The 15,808-nt window shown below is 35.8% G+C and overlaps 6 protein-coding genes across 7 annotated transcripts in view; 2 read left to right on the top strand and 4 right to left on the bottom strand.

Annotated features, from left to right (window-relative positions):
- Positions 1 to 113: 113 nt before the first annotated feature.
- LOC100183915 lies at positions 114 to 957 on the bottom strand. The gene is made up of 4 exons (XM_009860952.3): positions 864 to 957; positions 555 to 673; positions 436 to 462; positions 114 to 378 (listed from the first exon to the last, which is right to left on the bottom strand). Exons 2-4 carry the CDS (start codon positions 671 to 673, stop codon positions 159 to 161), a joined length of 366 nt encoding a protein of 121 aa, XP_009859254.1. The 5' UTR covers positions 864 to 957; the 3' UTR covers positions 114 to 158.
- LOC113474017 (U11/U12 small nuclear ribonucleoprotein 25 kDa protein-like) lies at positions 952 to 2,163 on the bottom strand. The gene is made up of 2 exons (XM_002131266.5): positions 1,943 to 2,163; positions 952 to 1,716 (listed from the first exon to the last, which is right to left on the bottom strand). Exons 1-2 carry the CDS (start codon positions 2,057 to 2,059, stop codon positions 1,402 to 1,404), a joined length of 432 nt encoding a protein of 143 aa, XP_002131302.1. The 5' UTR covers positions 2,060 to 2,163; the 3' UTR covers positions 952 to 1,401.
- Positions 2,164 to 2,271: 108 nt separating this feature from the next.
- LOC100185525 (charged multivesicular body protein 7-like) lies at positions 2,272 to 4,940 on the top strand. 2 transcript variants are annotated; one of them, XM_004226270.3, is made up of 4 exons: positions 2,272 to 2,428; positions 2,663 to 2,810; positions 2,884 to 2,929; positions 3,238 to 4,940. In XM_004226270.3, the coding sequence occupies exon 4, from the start codon at positions 3,259 to 3,261 to the stop codon at positions 4,606 to 4,608; it is 1,350 nt and encodes a 449-aa protein (XP_004226318.1). In that variant the 5' UTR covers positions 2,272 to 2,428; positions 2,663 to 2,810; positions 2,884 to 2,929; positions 3,238 to 3,258; the 3' UTR covers positions 4,609 to 4,940. The 2 variants fall into 2 exon arrangements, with proteins under 2 accessions (XP_004226318.1, XP_018668413.1); XM_018812868.2 differs by lacking the exon at positions 2,884 to 2,929.
- Positions 4,941 to 4,947: 7 nt separating this feature from the next.
- LOC100183164 (glycerate kinase-like) lies at positions 4,948 to 7,182 on the top strand. Its single transcript, XM_002131329.5, has 5 exons — positions 4,948 to 5,115; positions 5,175 to 5,340; positions 5,501 to 5,655; positions 5,828 to 6,000; positions 6,282 to 7,182. Exons 1-5 carry the CDS (start codon positions 4,992 to 4,994, stop codon positions 7,152 to 7,154), a joined length of 1,491 nt encoding a protein of 496 aa, XP_002131365.1. The 5' UTR covers positions 4,948 to 4,991; the 3' UTR covers positions 7,155 to 7,182.
- Positions 7,183 to 8,063: 881 nt separating this feature from the next.
- Positions 8,064 to 9,688, bottom strand: uni3 (delta-tubulin). The gene is given in 1 exon segment (NM_001032471.1): positions 8,064 to 9,688. A coding segment is annotated over 1 exon segment (1,362 nt). The 5' UTR covers positions 9,648 to 9,688; the 3' UTR covers positions 8,064 to 8,285.
- Positions 9,689 to 15,808, bottom strand: part of LOC104265889 (cell division cycle protein 16 homolog) — an 8,706-nt gene continuing 2,586 nt past the window's right edge. The window contains exons 6-15 of the mRNA XM_009860949.3: positions 14,979 to 15,155; positions 14,615 to 14,748; positions 14,115 to 14,244; positions 13,398 to 13,493; positions 13,094 to 13,197; positions 12,451 to 12,603; positions 12,121 to 12,237; positions 11,067 to 11,211; positions 10,579 to 10,735; positions 9,689 to 10,373 (exon numbers count right to left, since the gene is read on the bottom strand). Of these exons, the coding sequence (XP_009859251.1) occupies positions 9,865 to 10,373; positions 10,579 to 10,735; positions 11,067 to 11,211; positions 12,121 to 12,237; positions 12,451 to 12,603; positions 13,094 to 13,197; positions 13,398 to 13,493; positions 14,115 to 14,244; positions 14,615 to 14,748; positions 14,979 to 15,155 (1,722 nt within the window). The 3' untranslated portion in view covers positions 9,689 to 9,864. The remainder of the gene's footprint in view (positions 10,374 to 10,578; positions 10,736 to 11,066; positions 11,212 to 12,120; positions 12,238 to 12,450; positions 12,604 to 13,093; positions 13,198 to 13,397; positions 13,494 to 14,114; positions 14,245 to 14,614; positions 14,749 to 14,978; positions 15,156 to 15,808) is intronic.

Genomic DNA, 15,808 nt, shown 5'->3' with positions numbered 1-15,808 from the left:
AAGAACAACAGTTACCAACAAAAAACACAGTTTTTTTTCTCAACTTATTCAGCTCTTGCAGATCTTAATCATAAATTTTGCGACTCTAAACAAGAATACAGATAATATATTTGAAAAATACTACAATACATAACAGATCCAAAAGATATGAATTAATTTTATTTTGATTTTTGACAGTTTGGGTATTCAATTCCATCTACAGATAGAACGGTAAATTCTTCTTCTTCCTCTTCTGGTATCTTCTGTTTTATCTTAATCATCTCCTCTTCCTTTTTTATCATATGCATCCGCTCCACTTCATCTTCTGTCTCTTTGTTTTGAACCTCTTCTTTTACTTTTGTTTTTAACCAACCTTTGAGACCTCTTTTTTTTAGCAACCTATAACATTACACCAGCCATTATAGGAACAGGTAAAAGAAAACCAAGAATACTAACTTTGATGTTTCTGTAGGTCTTCCCCGTCTAAAAATATTTAAACAGTTTATTTTTTTAAATAATGGGCCCTTATTGGTATTTATTTTATATAATTGCTCAATACAAATGAAATTTCTTACTTGAAATTTGTCCGTTTTGGCCCTCTTTTTGCATCCTTTTTACTAGAACCAGGAAGAGGTACATTTTCAGGGCCCTTGGCTGAAAAGTTGACCACACAGTTGTTAAAGGTATAACTCATCTGTATCAAAGCCCAAGGAAATTTAAATTAGGTTGTTGTTTTAAAATATGGTATTTCAAAAGATAATCTAAACAAAAGCTTTCATAAATAAAAGAAACAAGTTTAAGAAAAAAATCATTTGTAATAATTTAAGCAAAATTTTTCTACTGGAGTTACGAACAACTAGCTTATATTTATCTTTAACACTTACGCTGGTGTTATATGCTAGCAGTTTGATTGCCTATGAACATGATTTCCTCATACATATATTTGAATAATGATTAACAAGCACATTTTTCAGAGTGGCTGTATTTGGAGTGAATAAGCTGTATCAATATGCAGTGCGACAACCAGCAGTGTAAGTAAACAATGTTCATTAAGTCCAATTAAACAGAACCAATAAGAGTAATACCTTAATAATATTTCCTGCTTCTGACATAAACGTTCATTTTAATGTAAAGCAGCTGGATGAAGGAAAAACAAGGCATTTACTAATACACAGGTTAAATCTTGAATTGCTGACTTGGTTAAATTTGTATTATTGTTTCTGTGTTGGGTAACATGAGAGACTTACAACAAATATTTATGCAACACATATTTAAATGCAGCTTCGAAGCAGTTTATAATCTAAAGCATAATTTTTCCAATTAATATTCTATGTTATTCAACAGGAAAGTATAATATATTGCAGTACAAAAACATCATGTAAAAAGGTAAAGAAACAGAACAGTGAACAAAATACAGATTTATTATTTTTCTTTTAAACGTTTTATAAATGTGACTTCATCATGATTGCGCAATCCATAGTCTTTTAATTTATGAGAATCTTCTTTTAATTTTTGTCCATCGTAGTAAAGCCAGTATGACTTCCACACCCTTCTCCATGAAATGCATTGATTCCCACCTTCCCTCTGCTGCTTCAGCTGTACATGTCGTGTAATAGCTTTTTTCAATTCACCAATAGTAGCATCTTGCTTGACAATGACTGGATATGTAAAGCCATCAGCTCTTCTTATTCTGATAGTCATCGCTTGTCCGAATTCCAAAGCAATTTTTGCATTCACCTAAGAATAACACTTAAAAATAAAAGTGCATGTATTATGTTTAAATGTATTTATTAAACATGTTGAAATTGGTGCAGTAAACGAATGTTGGCAGTCCTCTAGTTTAAAAAATACGCTTACGTATAGTAGCCAATGCAGCAGAATTCATGCTTTTATATAAAACATATGTCAAGTGTTAAAACTCTGGTAAATGTTTGTCAGCGCATTCATTATTAGGAAAACTTACTTCTTCCAGTGTAACTTCCTGTGGTAAATCATTAAGCAGTGGATCCCCCAACAGCTCATCGAGTTTATCATTATAAAAATTCATCACCTCGCTAAAAGATGGCTCTTCTTTCTCCATCTTTTAACAATTGAAGACGAAGAACAAACGCAGAACATGTGCCTATAAAGTTTTAGATTTCTGTTAAGGGGAATCCCCAGCTTGTGATGTAATAACGGTCACAGTTCAGTGACTTCAATATGAGATGTGTTTTTCTCGTTTCCATTTTGCAAAAGAGGGTAAATAAAACAGTTTTGGTAAATAGTTTATGGTCATTCTGAATGCGCCATGAAGTTTCGTATTTTTTTATTTACCTTTTTACATGTTTCCTTTTTGACATGTTTTTGCGTGCAGAAGGTTAGGCTAAATATGGTAGATATAATTGAAGAGATCAAAGCAGGAAATTTGTTTACTCTTATTTCAAATTATACGAACGGGATATATTCAGAGGTTCTGTTGCAGTTGTCTTATTATTTTATATCATTATTTGAATAGTTATCGAGCATAATATAGCTTTATTAGCCTATAACATAAATTGTTGGCAGTACCGGTAATCAAAATTCAATACAAACAATTAATATTGTGGTTTTTAAAATAAAGACAATTTTGTCATATATATGGGCTGTAATTTATGCATTTAAACTGACCAGAAAATCCATGCACCTAATGACACATTGTTTACAGCTTGTAGAGGCAAATAAATCCGGGGATTGGCAAGTTCAAGTTCTTCTTGTTGAGTGTGTGATCTGTAACTGCTTGGTGTTTCTTATTTGTGTAGCTTGGAAAATATACAGCAGATCAATTACTGAACACTTTTCAAAAGAAAACAACAGTAAGTTTTATTTTCTGTTACTGTTATCATTTTCTGTGTCAATAGATTTTAAAGCAAACATTTTCTTGTTTAGTTTCCAACCCTTCATCTCCAACTGCTGGACGTGGTGAACACAACAGGTTGGTAGATTAGTCAGTGAAAAGTAAAACCTGACTCTCCAATAAAAACACATGCTTTACCTGTGGGCATTATATGGTTTGAGTTTGGTTTGCCCCACTTTTTGTTTGATTTTTCAGCATGGATTGGTGGTGCCAATTTTCAATGAAAAAAGACATGGTATTAGCATAAAAAACATAGTATTACTATTAACATGAAAGACATAGTATTAGCATAAAAAACATAGTATTGGCATATCACTGTATGTATAGACGGTACAACATGTTACCACTGTACAACATGCTCCTAATGTATATTGTTTTATTTATAGAGAAAAGAAGAGACTTTGAAGATGGAATTAAAAAAGCCAAGTGATCTCACAGACTGTTGGAATGATGAACAGAGAATGAACTTTCTCTTCTCTGCATTTCCTCCCGATCCTTCCCATAATCCCGCTCACTGGAAGTCAAAACTTGACTTTTGGAGGACCCTGATCATGGATTTATGTGTGCAGAACAATAGAATGAAGGTTACTTTAGATACTGTGAGTGTATGGGTGGCAAGGGATGACAGGAAACCTATGGGCCTACATGTTGTGTGGGAAGACTTAAAGCAGTCAAAGGAATTTGTCTCAGCATCAGAATATGCACAGGATCTGAGTAGAAATTCAACATGGTTGGGCTGGGGCCTTAATGTGCTGGTACGAAAACCAACAACTTGGATAACTGGGAAAGTATTTAGTCCTTTGAAGGGGAAAGGGGATTTTGGCAGCCAGCAGTATATTTGCATGAAATCGCTGCATAAAATGTGCCATTTGGTGCTGGAGAGAGTCCATGAAGAAAAACAGAAAGAGGATCACCCCAACAAGACATATATTTATTCATACAAGCAACTACAAGCATTGACATCTGATATTGTGAATGGGACAGACTGCTTGGACTTAGTTATTTTAACTTTAGAGAACAAGAAATCTGCTTCAGTGTATATGCCAGAGCCCACAGCAGCTGCAGGTACCAGTTCACCAAGTAAACAAGTAAAAAGGTATATCAAGTTCGCAGCACCATCAGAAACAACTGCACAACCTGTAGGTGAAGTAGACCTTGGAATTCTGGAATTAGAAGAGTCTGAAAAGGTTCTGGAGAAAGAAATCACTTTTCTGTACACGGAGCAAACAAAACTCGTCAATTTGTGCAGAGAGAGTATTCGGAATAAGCACAGAGTGCTTGCTAAAAATTATTTGAGAAAAAAGCGAAGGTTAACTGTAGTTCTTGACAAGAAGGATGCCTCACTAAGCAATGTTCAGCAGCTTTTGGAGCGCATACATCAGTGCAAGACAGATATGCTAGTGGTTGAAACATACAAAGCTGGGATTGAGATGTATAAGAAACTAAAAGATGAAGGAGGACTAAACATTGATGCTGTGGAGGACACAATGAATGATCTTGGGGACATGATCGCAGAGCAGGATGACATCTCCTCCATCATGGCTACTCCTGTTTCCGAATCAGAATTCTCCAATGATGAGTTGGAGCAAGAGCTCAATGATCTTCTTTCAGAAGACATTTCAACTCCTGCATCGTCAGATTTGCTGTCAGAGCTGGAAAGTCTTAGCATCAACAGTAGTACACAATCCACTCCTGGTTGTGAGACCAAAAAAGTTGGTGAAAAAAGTGGAAACACGCAGCCTGTGTTAACTTCGTAATGCTGGCTACCTAGTTTGCTGGTGAACTTTACTTCTGTATGGCGAATAGTTCAATTTAATTACCTAACCTAATGTATTTTTGACTATGTTATACAATTACACATATCGATATCTTCATACCGTTTCCCCAATTTCTGAATGTAATGACCACTTGGAAATCTACATATATTTATGCCTTGTTCATTTGTGCTTAGTGTAGAATAAATCTTCATTTTTTACGTTTTTGAAGAAATTTAATTAATTATTAAAATATGACCATAGCCTGTTTATATAGACTATAGAGCAATAGTTCATCACTGTTCCCTAATTGTAATTGTTATTTTTTCTCTTAGTTTTGTGAAATAAAATTAAATAACGTTAAAACATACCTTGTTACCACTAAAATGGCCGGACCTGCCTATGGAAAAAAAATTGCGAAAGAAATTTTCAACCATTCTGTAAGTGCTGTAATGCCAGACCATCTTGTTAAAAAGACAATACAGAGATGCGGAAACCAATTAATTCAAGGTAGATAGCCCACTGCATTAAAACCAGCCATTCATGTATATTTAATGAGTTATGTACAGGAAACCAGTCGTTCAATTTAAACCTTAATGTATTCGTGGTTGGATTTGGGAAAGCAGTATGCGGCATGTGCAGAGCTGTTCAGGATCTTGTAGGAGACCATATTGTGGGTGGGGTACTGAGCGTTCCACATGGTATAATACATGATTTAAAGGCTAACAACAAAAGGTTGGTTTAAATTGAAGTCATCGAATATATTATTCTGATTTCATTATACCTTATATATACAAACAAAATTTATGAAGCTAATTTTGATCGTTAAGTCTAAACTAACCTAAAAATACTAGTTGATCCATGCCACATTCATGTTAAAATCCTATTGCCTCAGCCACTTACTTCCACTGAATGATGGGAAAATAGAAGTACTGGAAGGAGCAAGGTATAATACTCCAGATCAGGCTTCCTTTGCTTCTACTCAAAAAATAATTAAATTATGCAAAGAAGCCAAAGAAAGTGATTTAATATTGTCACTTGTAACAGGCGGTAAGTTGTACATACACTTTTTAAACATACTTCTGTATTTTGTTTTTCTCATTTGACAAATGTAGACCTAAACTTGTTTTGTAGTTGCTACATATGATTTAACAACAAAGTCAACATAGTCATAAACCAATATTTTTCAAACAGCAAAATAAATTAATGTAATTTGCATTAGGTGGATCAGCACTTCTCAATTCCCCAATACATCCAATAACCATCAGTGATATGTGTAATGTGGTGAAGCTACTCACAGAGAAGGGAGCCACTATTCAAGATATGAACATAGTTCGTCAACAAATATCTCAAGTTAAAGGTGGCAAGTTGGCTCAGATGTCAACACCAGCAACGGTAATTTTGCATTACTGCTGATTTTATTCTGTCCTTTGTTTTTATTATTCTGATTTTTGTGACTGTATCGAATAGATAAATATAGACAAAAAAAGTTTCATTGTCCTGCAAATCTATTGAATCATGTAAAAACTGCCGCAATACTCCTTACAGTAGGTATTTTGTATCGTGATATAGCTTGTAAGTATATCTAGATGAACTAGCCTGAAGATATGATAAGCAATATTTGCTGATTGCTGTTATGCACAAAATTTTCAACTGTGAAATACAATATTTTTCAGATGTGGAGCTTGATATTATCAGACATCATTGGTGATCCATTACATCTGATTGCAAGTGGACCCACAGTTCCTACAAGCAACACATGCACAGATGCAATGGCTGTGGTTGAAAAGTATGGTTTGAGTAATATGCTCCCACAATCTGTGCAGTTAGTTTTAAACGATGGTCTTCGCACTACTCCAGAGAAAGTGTTAGGAACGCCCAACATTGATAATATTTTGGTTGGAAATAATATAATTGCAGTAGAAGCAGCATGTGCAAAGGCGCAAGAATTTGGTTGCACTACTCTTGTCTTGAGTTCTGCAGTGCAGGGTGAAGCAAAAGATATTGGAACAAGCTTCATGAAAATGGCTTCTGCTATAACTAAACTGGTGCTAGAACCTGAAAATAGGCTGAATACCGAGCATGAAATTAAAGAGCTTTTAAAAACTATTCTCCCAGAAGAATCAATTCAAAAGTTCATTGAAGATGTAAAGGATGTTGTGTCCTTTGATAACCCTGTGTGTATAATTGGTGCTGGAGAAAGCACAGTAAATTTGAGCAAGCAACATGGTAAAGGGGGTAGGAACCAAGAAATGACACTCTCTGCTCTTGTGGAACTCCAAGACCTTTTTCAACACATGTCTGGAGTTAATGTGTGCTTTTTATCTGCGGGCACTGATGGACAAGATGGTCCCACTGACGCTGCTGGAGCAGTTTTCTCTACTTTAGATTACAGTGACATTGATATTGTAATAGCAAAAGAGCATTTGATACGACATGATTCGTACAACTTCTTTAAGCACCATTACAAAGAGCTGGTAACATGTGGAATGACGGGAACTAATGTGATGGATATTCACATTCTTTTGCTGTCCCGCAGCAAAAAATAACTATGTGCAATAAATACAAATTATTATATATGAAAACTTTGTTTAATTTATATATGTAGTAATGCTTTTACAAAAATACAACTCTTGCTACAAAAATAAACTACTAGTACAACTAAACGGTCCATGTCAAGTGTCTTAAAGATTGTCCCTTCTTTTCCTGAATTTCTGTTGCTCTCTCTGCAACATCAGTGACGTTTGGACAGCCATGGCAAACCAGGATCTGCAAATTTGAGCATGAGTTTGCAATGCATTCTAAGGCAGCATTGGTCAACTTAACACAATGGTTTATATGCAGCTCCATAAGAGTATTTCGGCAAGGACTGGTAGCAAGGCCACTTATTCCATCATCAGTGATTGGAGTATTGGAAATATTTAAGTGTGCAAGAAAATGACAATGCACCCACAATGCTTTTACACTTAAATCTGTTATCTCAGAACAACCAGCAAGATTTACTTGTTTTAAAGCTTTGCAGTTTTCTGCAAGAGCAATAACAGCACTATCATTAACGTGCACACACCGTCGTAGGTAAACTACCCTAAGTTTTCTGCAACCTTTTGACAAATTTTGGACCCCAACTGAAGTGATTTCAGTTTGTGAACCTTTCAAAGCATTCAAGTCAATTTTCAGCAAATTCGGGCAACTCTTAGAGATTTCCAAAAGTCCCTTGTCAGAAATGTGACATCTATTTAAATTTAACTCTCCCATGTTGGCATACAAACATGATCTAATGTTATCATCGGACAACAAGCCCTGCTGTGCTAGAATAGATGTCAGTTTTCTTTTTATGTTGACAGGTATTTCATCAAGATCTCTTTCAAACATAGAAAAGTTTTTGACAACAGAATACAGTGATGTATTTAACAGTGAAGATACCCTACCACCAAACGCCATTCCCTACATATGAACCTGTAAGAATAAAAAAGTGAATATATATATACAGAAAAAACTAAACTATAATGAATTGACAATGTTCATAGAGAGATACAGCAATTAAATTTAAACAAATTTTTATATAATTTGTACCATAAATTATATTCTTAAGAGCTATGGAAATACAGGTTTACTAAAACAAAATACCAGATTATCAGTACTATTCTTATCATATATATATTATGTATAAAAAATTAGTGTTATAACTTTTTGTAAACAGAAATTAAATTTTCCACAGCTACAAATGCGTTTATAAAATCGGTTTCCTCAAGTCCATACTTGGTATATTGGTGTAAATACGCACGAGCACCAAACATGCCCCATGCTTTTTCAACAGTCATGTTAAGTGGCTTGATGCAAGGTGTACCATTGCTTACTATGGTTAAACTTTTCTCATATTTTTGAAAAGGTTTGTCAGTTTTCCAAACGGCGCAGCGATAATACTCTGGCATCCAATTTGCATAGAGTCTGGAGTCAGTAAATTTTCTGCTTAAATTCGGGTCAAAAGAGCTCGCCTCGAGGCCGCGCATGATAAGCAGTGTGGATAAATACTTGGACGGATACTTTGCGCATTTTTCCTCAAGTCCTGTTGCAGGAAGTCTCGCTTTCCAATTTAAGCCTTCGTCCATATAATAGTCAGTGATGTGCATTTGGTATATCCTCTTTACTAATGCCTCCCATTCAAAAGTACTGTATGCTACGCTGCCAACTGGTATGTGAGGCACAGACTTTATATCCAGCAACTTATACTGGCCATTACAAGCCAACTGCAGCACAATTTCACTCAAAACATCTCTTTGCTGCTGCGCGAACAGATCCATTGAACTGGTGGAAGCGGAGATAGGTTGGAGAAGAGATGCAAGCTGGGAAGCTGCTACAGAATTCATGTCAGTGAATGTGACATGTTTTAATCCCAGAAGTTTCTGGCACACCTCATGTAGGTGGTTGTTATGCAAGAGAATGTTGGCGTCTGTTGTCGCACACATATTGGAAAGTGAGAGGATCGCATTATAGTTTTGTACAGCTACTTCTCCAGCAGTGTACGGGCAAACCACAGGATTTATTAAAGTCGCGCGTGGATATTCTTTACGGAGTAAACCAGTAATGTAGGAGCCAACTCCAGAGCCTGTACCACCTGCAAGGCTCATTAAGATAAGGAATCCAGAAAAGTAATCACACTTTTCTACCTCTCTTCGAATGCAATCTAAAATCCCATCTTTACAGCGCGGGGCATGAACCTTAAACCCATATGCCCAGTTGTTACCTGAACCACTCTTCTGGCAGAACTGTTGCCCCTTTGCATAACTCCAACCCTTACCAGACGTTCCACTCAATGCACAGTTTACAGCTTTAGGCTCCATGTCCACCAAGACGGACCTGGCCTCATATCCGCTGCCGGTTTCATGAAAAAATGTCTTGAGTGAGGTGTCTTTATATTCGTTATTGGTTTTTGTTGTCAGAGTAGTTGAAGTTTGACATGCATCTTCATATAGAATATCAAGCAGCTCATGCCCTATTTGAGTCCCACATTGGCCTAATTGTACAGTAACACACGATGCCATATTGCAGGGCCATCAGTGACAAATTATTCCTAAAAATTAACCTAAACAATACAAAGTCTCTGTTAACAAGAGTACTAATGCACTATTTAACAGCACAACTCATTACAAAAGAAATATGGCGCAATTTGCAATACAGAGAACTTTAAAAAGTAATGAAAGCATTTTAATAGGTTCATTTTCTGTAAATTTGAATGTGAGAAAAATTGGAAAAAAGTATTTATTGGTCTGTTGAATCATCCAAATCCATATCATCGTCTGTTGAAAAAACTTGATTCCCCCCTTGTTCTGTGCCAGGGGATGTGAAAGCAGATTGATCTAATAAGCTACCATCCTGTCCGTGCACAGTGGACGTGCTCAACGTGCCGGTTGACCCACTATGTGCTTCACCCCTTTTTCTGGCCCACCATGTAGAATCGTCATGGTCAACAGTTCCCTTACTACGAGTGTGAGGGTACGACATACCAGTCATTGAAGTACCAAGGTCAGTATCTTTACTACAGCTCTCGTCATGACTTGTGTAGTTGAGTGCCGTAATACCAGACATGGGAGTGTCAAGACACTTTGCTTCTTCTGGTGTGGTGTAGTTGTCTGTGACTTCCAGTTTATAGTTAAATGTCAAAGGATTGTTTGGTGATGGTGTGGCAGTGGTGCTGTCACCAGAAGCATCAGAAAAAGCTGGTTGAAGTGGTTTCCGTGGTTTTTCAGACTGACAATCTATCAGAGAATCTGAAAACAATTCGTATTTTACTAAGCTAAGATGGTAATTTTGAAAATTTTATTGTAAATAGCCAAGTAGTTCCAATAATTTACTGTAAATAATAAAAAAAAATAAAAAAGAAACACTGTTCACAAATCTTTTAAAAATAACAGGCGTACGTAGTAAAAAACAGTAACTGAAAAATAACTAAAATACTGTCCCAGGTTATTTTACCTTCAGGTTTATACGCAAATTCTCTCGTACAAGTTGGAGGAAGTTCAGGTGGTTCAACCACTTCACCATACACTGGGATATCGGAATCTGAGAATTGTTCAATCACAGTATCCAGTAAGCTTGCTGTGAATGCATCGTCTCTTCGAAGACCCAGTGACTGAAAATTAAAGTATTTCATAAAGCAGACAACATAAAAAAAAAATTCTTAGCTTTTGATAGGCTTACAGGGTTACAGGTATTCCCATATCTTTTAAAAGGGACCCCACTTTAAAAATGATAACATTTGTTTTATGCAAATAGAAAGAAAAAAACATGACACTATTTGCAATTTAAATTCAATATATCTAAAAATTTTCAAATGACTTTGCAACAAGACCAAGCTTTTTACATAGCAGTATAGAACACAAGGGTTGTGTCACAAAATGTAACTACTGGTAACACAAACATAGTTTAAAAACTACCAACTTAAACAGTCAATTTTCACTCACTTTATGCAGATATTCAATTGCCTCCAGATAGTTCCCCATGTAGCTTAACACAAACCCGATGTTGGTGTAAGTATCAGCGGAATGTGGGGACAAAACCAATGCTTGGCGGTGGTAAGTCAGTGCTTGGGGGTAATTCTTTAAATGCCTATGTATGTAATGCAATTGAAAATTATTGAAAATCGGTATATATCCACTTGTAGTGATTTTAATATAAGGTATTTTACATGCATTAACCTCGCTGGCGCCTGTATCGTGACCAAAGTGTCCCTGGTTCGATGCTCGATGGCGATACTAATACCTATCCGCGTATGTGTCATTGGTCCTCCCGCAGGACATTGCCACAACCTAGCGTTTACTAATGGGTTGTCCAAATTATAAGCCATATTAAAGAAAAAATCATACACAAAGTTGAAGAGTGTGGTAACTCATAAGCACACGAGGAAAAAAAATGTGCAAAAGTATGTCTGACTGCAATGCGGTGTTGCGGTCGCATAAAAGACCTAAATGGGCTTTCGGGGTGTTGGGGTGATGGGCCAAATCCGGCCTAAATCCCAGATCCTTGACAACGACCTCACCTACAAAGAATAAAATAATAACATGAACCTCATATAAAACCTGTTAGCTGTTACTGCCACATATATTATATGTCTATAGTCTAATGAAGTTTTTTTCTGGAGCATACGTATGTTTCTATGTCATAATGGACAACGCCTTTTTGTTAAATATATTGTGCACACCAATATTTTAGAGTTATTGGTAGACACAATACATATGGCACAGAAAGTTGAATAGATTTATAAATCCTATAACTCTAAAGTTGCTTTAAAAACCAAGATGCAGTTGTTAAGTGTGAGTTTATAATAGAGTTTTCATCTTTTTTTACAATATGCAACAATCAAATATTACAAAAACTCCAGAAAAAAAAAAAAAATTTGTAAAAAACTCAATAAACGATTTCATTTGAGTTTTGACTTTCTCTTAGGAATACACTATATCAGAGATTACAAAAAAACATATGTTAAAAATGCAATAAACAATCCAGCCCCCCACACACCTGTGTACATGACCAAGGTTATTAAGCAATGGTTTCCATTCTTCAATTGAGACTTCATCTCCAAGTTCTTGGATTTTATTCAAAGCTTTGTTAAAATATTCCACTGCACTCTGGTAACTGCAGAAAATCAAATCGTGAGAATTTGAACAAAAAAAAACAAAATATAATTAATGAAAACATGAGCTGGGGAAACTACAATCCTAAATGCTGTTCTAAATTGGTCCGAATTCATGTTTCAATTCAAAATATTCAAATGATTAAGCACTTATCTGATGCGTGAAACTTATTACCATTAAAACTTGTAACTATAAATATAGGGATGTTACTTACTCATTGTTTGTGCATGAAGCCACCCCCATTTCATGCAATACATGCGGATCATCGGGACATATCTCCAGCGCAGTGGAGAAAAACTTTTCCGCAAGTTTTGTGTTGTTTGTTACACTGTATTCCAATCCAATGTATAGGAATGGCAGGTGACATCTGGAAAAATATGCCTGGATTAAATGTACAAATTAAATTTTAATTTTTTTTAAGTTTACTTTATCCACTGCTGTGAATGAATGAATACTCTTGTATTTTTTGTAGCTGGACGAATGAATGTAACTAACTTTTAAACTTTATCCTCGCGTGGCTTGAAAACGATAGTCGTTATAACCTGGGTGTTCATACAACTCGTGCCAGCTTACGAGTTACCATGTATATTACTTTGTGCGCGGGTGATTATTTTTAGGGGAGATTTATTTATGGGTTGGAGCAATTGCCGTTAAGTGTCTTGCCCAAGGACTCATACGCCCACAGTGGCAGCAGCAACAAGGCTTGAACCCATTACCTCTGGGTTACAGGCTAGCGTGCTAACCACTTTGCCACGGCGCTGGGTATGTACATTTTACAGATCAAATTGGCCAACAGAAATCTTGTACCAGTACAAAGTAGACTTCAGAAGCATAGTAAGTATATATACAAGTTATACCCCTTCATGAGTTGAGAAGCTGTGAAATATGCAGCCATTGCTTGGTCATGTTCGTTTTCCGATGCAAATGAATGTCCGTAAGCCAACCATGCCGGTCCATACATCTATTAGGAAATATGATAAATATTATTTGTCAACATTTTAAATACGAAAAACAGATAACACTATATATTGTTCGAACTGTAAGAAATGCACTGTTGCAGATAAGAAAACCCTAATTCTTCTTAAACTGTAGCACAAGGTTAGAGTTCTCAAGCAATAACATCTATGTTAACCTTCAGTCTTACTTGAAATCATACCCTACCTTATCAAGTAACGTTGTTTTAAGCAAATACCGACGTGCTAGTTCTTGCTTCTTTGGCTGCAGTAAGTAGTAACAGCCAACCGCATACCATGATATCTGGAATTAAATCATAATATCGGAAACCTGCATTCGAATATACACTGTAATATGCATTAGCATAACGTAGTTAATTTTTTTGTCGAAATCTGAAATTTCCAAAATTCAGTTACACTTGTATAATATAAGTTATATTATCGGCCTTAAATATAGAAATCCTCTTTGTTTAATGTGGAATCAATGCAACAGTCTAAAATAATGCACTGAATATTGTTTACTTCAGCTCCGCTTATTTGTATAGACACAACAGTAGGGTTGAAGTTGTATTATACATAAAACTTGAGTTCTAAAACATATGATGTCAATTTATGTGTCCTTAGGAAGGACACCTAGCGGCAATTACTTCAACCCAGTGGTCACTAATGGGTTGTCCAAATTATCAGCTATACAAAAAAAAAAAATAATAACGCACAAAGAAAGATACATGGTAACTCATAAGCTGGCACAAGGTTTATGAAACAGAACACCCGTGTTTAACGACTGTTGGTTTTCAGTCACGCAAGGACAATGTAAGTTACATCCATTTTTTCAGCCCTATTTCAATAGTCCGAGTGACATGTCAGTAGGTCACACAGCACACCCCTAACAATTGGCCTATGGCAGAAAATATTTTCTAAATACCGGTAACTCAGGATATCTTGATACAAGTTGATGTGCGAGATAAAATAACTTGTTGCTTTTTTTCAACTCAACAAGCAGAGCAACATGCAGTGGAAGACATGCACCATGGTATGGATCACATTTTAATATGCTGGAATAGGAATGCATGTTTAATATGAAGGAGGTTAGAAATAAGTAAAGTTAGTATATTTTGTTAAAAATATGGCACAAAAAATGGTTTATTTTTATAACGATTTTACAGCCGTGGTAACTCGTAAGGTCATAAGAATAAAAAATAGAGAAAAAAAATACGCATCCGACTGCAACGGGGTGTCACGGCATCGGTCCCCGAAGGACTCTAATGGGCTTTCCTGGTGTTGGGGTAATGGGCCAAATCTGGCCTAAATACCAGGTCCTTGACCTCACCCAAAAGGAATAAAAAAAGAAAAAATTACAGGCAGATATATAATTACTTTTTTTAAAGGCACTTCAACAATTTTCAAAGCTAGTTTAGGACTTACTTTTCTGTAATCTTGTAACTTGTTTTGAATTCGCAGTTGTAATAATGTCTCTCAGCTAAACTAGTAGCAATATCAAGGTTCTCATGCAAGTTGTCGACACTGTCAGGAACCTCAAGTTGTCCAGGCTTGTTGTACTAAAAAAAGGCTGGGTATTAATGGATAACACAGCACTTCACTTAAATTCAATCTTACATTATTACATATCCAATAAAACTAATTTAAATATGATTGGTACGCTTAAGCTTGAATTTATTTATGTAATTTAAAATATGAAAACAACATGTATTTTTGAATCAGGAATTTTAACATTCTTTACAAAAAAACACCAATTTAGATAAAATTTATATTTTTAGTTATTTTTTACTTTTTTCAGTTTGATGTCGTATAAAAATCGTAGAAGATTTTGTTCCTCCACTGATTTACATTGTTTTCTCATTGGAAGAGAATCAAGAAGATCTTGCTCCTCTTCCGCACGCAGCATATGATGTCCGATCAAACGATCAAAAGCTTCATAACAAAATACATCCGCTTTTACAGCTTCCTAAAAAATTGGAAAATTAAGTTTCTCTGAGATAGGTATCTATTAGTTTTAATGTGTGGTTAGTTCAGCAATTTGCTAAATTTAAATGCTGCTTTTCATTATTATTTTTAAACAATTAGACATCATCTATGATCTATTTTATTAGTGATGTACCGAAGTTTCGGTTTGCCGAATTTATTCGGCCGAATCAGCGATTTTGACAAAGATTCGGTTTTGGCCGAATCGTGCGTAAAGATTCGGCAAAAACCGAACTTTTTCACAGACAATATAGATACGATTAGCAAGAACTTGCGCAATTTGTGAGATAAGAATTAAAGACTACTTGCAACAAATAAGTTTAATTCAATTAATCGTCATGCTTTATAGCAATGCTAATCATTTCGGATACGGTTCTATGGGCTATGGCACACGCGCACTTTGATAAACTTCGTCACATTCGCGACCGAATCTGCTCCCGATCGTCGATAAAGAAACACTCGCTTTTTCTCTCTTAATAGTGCACGCGTCTGCTCCCGGTCGTCGATAAAGAAACACTCGCTTTTTCTCTCTAAATAGTGCACGCGTCTGCTCCCGGTCGTCGATAAAGAAACACTCGCTTTATCTCTCTAAATAGGGCACGCGTCTGCGCACGATCCCCTGCACATTTTTAGCAC

The sequence above is a fragment of the Ciona intestinalis genome, chromosome 8 (assembly GCF_000224145.3).
Source record: "Ciona intestinalis chromosome 8, KH, whole genome shotgun sequence".
NCBI classification, from domain to species: Eukaryota; Metazoa; Chordata; class Ascidiacea; order Phlebobranchia; family Cionidae; genus Ciona; species Ciona intestinalis.
The sequence above is the reverse complement of the archived record's forward strand: the minus strand, read 5'-3'. Positions and strand labels throughout refer to the sequence as shown.

Excerpts from the sequence above, each read along its gene's own strand:
- LOC113474017 (XM_002131266.5), bottom strand. The coding sequence starts at position 2,059 with ATGGAGAAAGAAGAGCCATCTTTTAGCGAGGTGATGAATTTTTATAAT. Across the intron at positions 1,717-1,942 it reads AGGAAGTTACACTGGAAGAA|GTGAATGCAAAAATTGCTTT; the intron begins GTAAGTTTTCCT and ends TGTTATTCTTAG.
- LOC100185525 (XM_018812868.2), top strand. The coding sequence starts at position 3,259 with ATGGAATTAAAAAAGCCAAGTGATCTCACAGACTGTTGGAATGATGAA.
- LOC100183164 (XM_002131329.5), top strand. The coding sequence starts at position 4,992 with ATGGCCGGACCTGCCTATGGAAAAAAAATTGCGAAAGAAATTTTCAAC. Across the intron at positions 5,116-5,174 it reads CGGAAACCAATTAATTCAAG|GAAACCAGTCGTTCAATTTA; the intron begins GTAGATAGCCCA and ends AGTTATGTACAG. Across the intron at positions 5,341-5,500 it reads TTAAAGGCTAACAACAAAAG|CCACTTACTTCCACTGAATG; the intron begins GTTGGTTTAAAT and ends CTATTGCCTCAG.
- LOC100183915 (XM_009860952.3), bottom strand. The coding sequence starts at position 673 with ATGAGTTATACCTTTAACAACTGTGTGGTCAACTTTTCAGCCAAGGGC. Across the intron at positions 463-554 it reads CCAAAACGGACAAATTTCAA|ACGGGGAAGACCTACAGAAA; the intron begins GTAAGAAATTTC and ends AAATATTTTTAG. Across the intron at positions 379-435 it reads AGACCTACAGAAACATCAAA|GTTGCTAAAAAAAAGAGGTC; the intron begins GTTAGTATTCTT and ends GTAATGTTATAG.